We start from the raw sequence: 7,811 nt of genomic DNA on the forward strand, positions 1-7,811 counted from the left end.
TTTTTCGTGAGACCCGTAAGACCAATTCTCAACCCTTGGATTAGATCTACAATCGTCAGATCTGTGAACATTCATAAACGCCACGAGACTTCTCAATAATTACAAAATTGCCACCGTACAACTTTAAACCATTTGATCATTAACTTATAAAGTTGATTAATGAACATAAATTGGTCTCACGAAAAACCTTTGGTTTCACGTGAACCCAACCCTATATATATATACACATTAAACCAAAAATGTACATGAAATATATATACATTAAACCAAAACTGTACAACTAAAAAACACCCAACATGACTCTCACTTGTTTCTTCAAACACCTTTTATATATATATATATATATATATATATATATATACATTAAAGCAAAAAATGTACATGAAATATAAAATCATAAACACATCAAATATACTCGATCGTCCCACATGGATGGACGTATCAAGTGATGGACTATCAGTGACTTCCATAATGATTATAAGTTGGATTCGAAGTTAATGGAATAGCTGTACGTATGTATGCATTGTTTATAATTCGAAATACATAAATTAGATTTGGAATATATATATATATATATATATATATATATTGTTTTGTAAATATAATTATTGTTGTTTAATAACATGGGTAGCTTAATTGGTATTACAAAACTTAAATAGTAAAACTGGTGTTATATATAAATATGAATAAAAAATAAATGGAATAGAAATTGTTGGGCCAGAAAGATGGATACAGATCCCAAAAAAGGGTTAGGGTAAGTAGAGCAGGTAGCTATAGCCTATATATTTGGTGCGCGTATCTTGCGGCAGCTTTCTCTCTCCATCCTAATCCTATCAAATTCACCCATTCCGATTCGCTTCCATGGATTCCCCAAGCCACAAGGCCCTAATGGTATGTATACCTACATTTCAATTCTATAGGGATAGGGATAGGGATAGGGATCCAGGACATGGACATGATAATTCTCATCAATTTTCTCCATTATACATGTGTAGCCATGAATCAACTTGGACGTACATGCATTCCTTTTGATTTTTGCATCTGCATGACTTGCAGCTTCTTGGATTTCTCGATCTTAGGCTGTCAAGTTTTATACAGATTATGCCGATCCATGTATGGAGTTGATCGATTGATCTTTTTTTTAGTCGATGGATGCTAGAGAAATAGAGTCTCGCACTTGCAATGCCTTAGGCACCACCTTGCATGAAGAAATGAATGGCTTGTAGCTAGGATAGGATGGGGGCGTTATCAACTTAATTACTGTTGGCTGTTGCCTTGTTAGAAACCAATTAGCTAGTATCCATTACATTCATATATTATATTATTCTCCAAAATTAACATCTTAATTTTTTAAGTGAGAAGAGATGTTGTAATTTATATATCAATTAAACAAAAATGGTTCAAATCTAGTTTGATATGACAAAATCCCAACCAAGTTAATCATGTCAAATGATGATTTCACCTGGCTTGATCGACCCTTACATTACCCTCAGGATGCTAACTGCAGTTGAAATTAAAGGAGTAGGGTCGTCGACATCACGTTCATATTCATAACATTGGGGTAACCCTTTTGAGCTCTTGCACATGACCTTAATTAGAATACTAATTAAATGTGGTTTTGATATTTATTAAAGGAGTACGTAGCTAGAGATCGACATCGATGAGTGTCGATTCTACTTTTTATATATAGCATTTATATATATTATCCTAATTTAATTTCTAGGCTCAAACTCAAACCTTGATGGTATATATATATCTGGTCTCTTAGATTGTTTACTAGCTAATTATTTTTACTAATATATATATATATATATATATATATATATATATGGGTACATGGTGTCTGTCTAATTAATTTTTCAGATGCCAATGAATGAAGAAGGTGCAGAAACCCTTAGCTCTCTTGCTCTAATAGATTTGAATACTGCTGCAAAGGATCCAATGGAAATTATTGGCTCCTTCTTTCGGGGAGATTCACTTCTCTTCTCATCTAAGGTTAACTTCTCTTCATACTCAATTAATTATCTTCAACTATTTAATTTAATATTTTTTTAATTTGTTGAGTTTGATTTATTTGAATTTCTAGTTTTAGCTAATTAATTTATATGATATGAAACATGTCCATCCCAAACATCAAACAAGCGTCGGAGTCCTTTAATTAATCTACGTACGACATATATATATATGACTCCTATCTTTGATGTGTAGATTTTTGTTTAATATACTTGGGGACAAAATTAATACAAAGAAAGAGAGATACATTTGTGTATCGAATAATCAAATGAGAACCTCAAAAAAATTATTAACTGGTCAATCATTATATTGTCAAACAAAAAATACGTTTCGCATTATGAAATAAATACATGTAAAATTAAAATATCTTAATTAGCCTTAGTTGCAAAAAAATCGTACTTAGAGATTGGTTTTTAAATATGTCTTAGATCTTGAATATCACATTTAAATTTGTGAGAGCATATCTTTGTTTTCAATCTTCAGTCTCACTTTCCCTTTTAATTAATTGAACACAAATTAAGAGAAAGGACTGAATATTTGAATTTAGTTTTGCTTCCATTCTTCATCATCAATTAAATGCCAAACTTTCTTCAATTCTTCTATGTGAATTAATATATTACTAACTTTCTAATAGTAATATATATGACATTGATGATAGTAACTTACTAATTAATCATGAAATTTATGTACATATATATGATCATGATACTAACTTAACTTAGTAGTTATATATCAATTATATTTGGTCTGTCTGGAATGAAATGTTATATAAGATTTAGATGTTTAATTAGAATGTGCAGTGCTGATGCATGGTTGTTTTTCTTTTAATTAATTAAGATGGTGATATGTAATGAATTTAATTGTAGAAAGTTGAGGATGATATAGAGTCACAAGGAAAGAAAATACTGCAACATGAAGATAATATCAAATATTTCAAGAATCTTATCAGAAAAAGCCTTGACCCTCTCATAGCTCAAATGCAAGGTAAGGTATGTTTATTATATATATATTGTCTGTCATTCTCATCTATTGATTTCATATTTCATCAATCATTAAATTAACGATATCGATCTGTTTGTATTGTAGCAAGTCTTGGCAATCATCCATACCGGACCAAACATATGTCGGAAGGCCATGTCCACCACCTTATTACGAGGTTGGAGGAAACCGTTGAGCATATTTTGCAACATGATGATAAATCCGCTGCTGCCGTTATTTGCGACCTCACACGTCGATATCATCAGGCCAATCCACCTCCTGCTCCTGTTGCTCCAATTCTATCGGACGTCCTTGGTGTTCTTGCCACTCTTGGGACCGTTGACGACATCAATCTTAGCACGTATTAATTATTCCTTTCATTTTAACTGATTTATAACACCTAATTTATTAACCTTTTTAAAACATTTTTGAATTTCCATAAAAAAAAAAAAAAAAAAAAAAAAAAAGAGTTTTAAATTAATTATTAAAGCATATATGTTATTAACATTTTTATATGACAGTTTTTGATATAAGATTTTCTTTTACAAATAATATCATATAAAAAAAACTAATAGAATTAACTTAATTATTGTAACACCTTCATTTGTTTAGGATACATAATGATTTAATCATAGATATAAATCAGTTAACATATTTTTCGTGTTACATACAAATTAACCAAATTTATTGTAATGTTTGAATCATTAAGTTTGTGTTGTTAATTTCTAAATTAATCTTTTGGCTCCAATCACTGATAGCAGGCATGCACATTAGTGAATTAGAATTGTATTGATTAATTTGGTGAATGAATGATATTTGTTTTAATTTGATACATATATATATATATATATATATATATATATATACGTGCAGGGTTCTATCAGAGTATCTGGGACTGGATACCATGTTGGCATTAGTTTGTAAGACATATGATGGTGTTAAAACTCTTGAGACGTATGATGAAGAAGGACTTATAAATAGAACAACTGGTCTTTATGGGCTTGGAGCTTCCATTGGAAGAAATCTGGAAGGAAGATTTCATGTCATATGTCTTGAACAACTCATGTATCTATTTAATTTAAACTAATTTCTGTCATCCTATATATATATATATATATATATATATATATATATATATATTGCAATCTTCAGAATATATATATATATATATATATATATATATGGTTTGATAATTTGTTTTTCTGATGGATCAGGCCATATGGTGGTGAGTTTATGACTAATGATCCACAGAGGAGGCTTGCTCTTATCAAACCAAAGTTACCAAATGGCGAATCTCCAGCCGGTTTTATCGCGTTTGCTGTGAATATGATCTATATCGATAGCGACTATCTATCATTCGTAACAGAAAATGGGCATGGGCTTAGAGAGACGCTTTACTATAAGCTGTTGTCGCACCTGCAGGTGTACAGAACCCGGAAAGACATGATGCAGGCCCTCCCTTGTATCTCCACTGGAGCCATATCTTTAGATGGTGGCATCATAAGACGACCCCATGCTATGTTTTCTCTTGGGAGTACTAGGTAACAAACTATACACTTCCCTTCACCTTTTTCCTCACATTAATTAATTCTTGCACCTTTTCACTAAACATGTGTATAAATACACCATTTTCAATCAAGTTTCTTAATTATATATACAAGAAGTGAAGCATTGGAGATGGTGTAAGAAGGTAGATTTTGGTTATATATATAACATTAACATTAACATGTGTGTGTTGGGTGTTGATATTTAGGAAAGAATTAGATGTTAGTTTTGGGGTATGTTGTGGGGATGATTGTTTTCCATCGGAACAATACATTGAGAGGGAAAACAAGATAAAGAAATTGAAGTGGAAAAAAGAGAGAATGATGTCGGATATGGAGAGGGAAGAAGCTTTATTAGCCCATGAAAAGCACAAGTTCGAGGTAAAAAAGGAAGAGCTACTCAAGTTCATGGCACAACAATCACTGGATCAAATGCAGCAGCAGCAGCAGCAGCAGGTAACATTATAATTTATATCTGGTATCGGGATCTACCAACTTGACACACTTTATCACCCAGTGTTTTGGAGTCCATGTCAGCTAGACAAAGCATGAAACATTTATATGTACTTCTAGAGAGAGATTGAAATATTTATGAGTTTTTGATTGGAACAAAAACATAAGTGAATTGTAGTTTATTTTCACGAAAATCTGTTTGTGATTGTGATTGTGATTGTGCAGCAGCAGGAGGAGGAGGGTGGTGAAGGAAGATCCACATAAAATCTGTTTGTGATTGTGATTGTGCAGCAGCAGCAGCAGGAGGAGGAAGGTGGTGAAGGAAGATCCACATGCAGTTAAATGTAATTTAACTTAATTTTTCATGCCCAATGTTGTTGTACTTTCCTCAAAAACTCGGAAATCCTTTCTTGCTAAAAGCAAAAATAAAGGTCCTACCGAGATTTGAACTCGGGTTACTGGATTCAGAGTCCAATGTCCTAACCACTAGACCATAGGACCATTTGTGTCTCATTTTCTTGCTTTCTCTTTAATATTTACGATTCAATTTATTTTTACACATTTATTTTATAAAATTAAAAAGGTTGGATTTTGCTTTGCTAAAACAAAAGTACCTTTAGATGCACATTAAAATGAGATGCACCAAATCAATCCACGTATCAAACATGATTCATGGATGTGTTTGAGATTAAAAATAATCAAGTGTTCAAATCTTTTTTTTACGTTTCTCACACAATACTTCGCCTTATATGAAAATGGTTAATTTGGGTTGTATTTTAGCTTTAATGGGTCGGGTAGTGTGTGTGTGTATATATAGATGGCAACCTAATCAAATGAAAACTAAGTAGTTTGTGGTAACCATGAGATCTAATATGAACCAATCATTTTATATAATTAATGTTATTTATTAAAATGAAACAAAGGGTAAATTAGTAATTATGTTTCTTATATTTAAAAAAATTATTCCATGTTTTTACATATACGCCTCCTCTCTCTCTACCATATACCTAAATCCTAAAATCTTCATTTTCTTTCTCCAGATACAGCCGCCGCCATATCATTTTCTTCACCTTATGCCTCCAAAACTTCCAGTCGTCGGAAACAACACGACCACCATCCTTGTGTCAACAAACAATAACCACCATCCTTATGTCAACAAACAACAACCACCATCCTTATACCGACAAACAACAAAGACCATCATCCGGTGACCACCGATGATGCTTTCTGATTTACCTAACATGGCTTAGAACATATCTGTCAAGACCTGATTTTCCATCGATGACGATGGCTCCTCGTTCACCCATGTCGTTCAATGACCCGATTGTCTGTTACTAACAGATATGCCAAGATGATTCCGGATCTCGTTGACGACCCATTTTTCTGCAATGTACCTTCTATGTTATTTGGGTATCAGAGCGGGTATAGTGATATCATAGTGGTATCACAATTGTATTCATCAATCATATATGGTATCATAGTGTGTATGACAGTGTATTTTTGTCGTTATACGAAGTGTATCATAATATTATTATTTTTTTGTTTTATGAAGTGTAACACAATATATAAGGTAATGTTGTATTATTAAGTGTATCACAGTGTGTTTTTTTGTTATTTTATAAAGCACATCACATCGTGCATCATGTGTTTGCCAGAATAAAGTTCGTCGGAATAAAGTTTGACAAAGAGAGAATAGAGGAGAGAGGATATATATAACATTTTTAAAATACCTAAAATGCCCTTTAATTAAAGTTTTAAGTCATGTTACCAAACTAACTAAAATGCCTTTTAGATCTCACAGTTATCACAAACTAATTAATTCTCCCTTGAGTGACCCCATATATATATATAGGGGAGCATTCAAATAAAAACCACTCAATTTGTAAAAACCGTGAAAACCTTATTCAATCAATCATAATTTTTCATTTTGTTCATTTTTTTGTAATTATGAGAGGTTGATTAACCATTTTTATTGTGGAGAGTGTTAATCATGGATATTATCATCTTCATTATTTTAATTTTAGAAAAATACATGAAACTGTTTCATTAAAATTTCATGAAGTAGTATATGAAACAATTTCATAACCATATATGAAACAACTTCATCAAAAAAAGTATTATATGAAACAATTTCATAAGATTAAACAATTTCATGAAAAAATTTCATAAGATTACGACGGATGAGAGTAGTTTTTACGGTTTTTACAAATTAGAGCGGTTTTCATTTGATCGCTCCTATATATATATATATATATATATATATATATCTATGAACACATATTTTCTTCGTCTACAACAACAAATCTCCATTAATCATATAAAAAATAAATAAAAACCATTAATTTAGTTAGAATCATGAATTTGATTCTTGTGTGTGTGTATATATATATCTATACTATCTTATAAAGCATTTGGCTAAAACTCTTAAAAACTCTTAAACTCGTTCATTTCAAAACGATTTCATCTCTATCCGATTTCATCTCATATCTGAATTCGTGTAACTAACTGCAGATAAACACAATCAAATACAGGATAAACATCTCATTTTAAATATAAAAAATCAAAAATTTAATTAGTATAATCATTAAATTCTAACAGAATACTTAATTATTATATTTATAAAATTTATAATATTAAACCAAAAATAAATTGTTTTATTATTAAACTTAAAATTAAATTATCTATACTATATTATAAAGCATTTGACTAAAACTCTTAAAAACTCTTAAACTCTTAAAACTCTTAAACCCGTTCATCCCTAAACAATTTCATCCCTATCCGATTTCATCTCATAACTGAATTCGTGTAACTAACTGCAGATAA

The 7,811-nt window shown here is 31.0% G+C and overlaps 1 protein-coding gene and 1 non-coding gene across 2 annotated transcripts in view; one reads left to right on the forward strand and one right to left on the reverse strand.

The window, feature by feature from the left end:
* Positions 1–1,869: 1,869 nt before the first annotated feature.
* LOC112508554 (protein DEFECTIVE IN MERISTEM SILENCING 3-like) overlaps positions 1,870–7,811 on the forward strand; it is an 11,736-nt gene continuing 5,794 nt past the window's right edge. The window contains exons 1-6 of the mRNA XM_025113220.1: positions 1,870–1,995; positions 2,880–2,997; positions 3,100–3,352; positions 3,865–4,056; positions 4,206–4,532; positions 4,745–4,991. Coding sequence (XP_024968988.1) covers positions 1,870–1,995; positions 2,880–2,997; positions 3,100–3,352; positions 3,865–4,056; positions 4,206–4,532; positions 4,745–4,991 — 1,263 coding nt within the window. The remainder of the gene's footprint in view (positions 1,996–2,879; positions 2,998–3,099; positions 3,353–3,864; positions 4,057–4,205; positions 4,533–4,744; positions 4,992–7,811) is intronic.
* TRNAQ-CUG lies at positions 5,418–5,489 on the reverse strand. Its single transcript has one exon. It is a non-coding gene; the product is annotated as a tRNA-Gln (tRNA).

This window comes from Cynara cardunculus (genome assembly GCF_001531365.2).
Source record: "Cynara cardunculus var. scolymus isolate 2C chromosome LG 3, CcrdV1, whole genome shotgun sequence".
In the NCBI taxonomy this organism is placed as follows: Eukaryota; Viridiplantae; Streptophyta; class Magnoliopsida; order Asterales; family Asteraceae; genus Cynara; species Cynara cardunculus.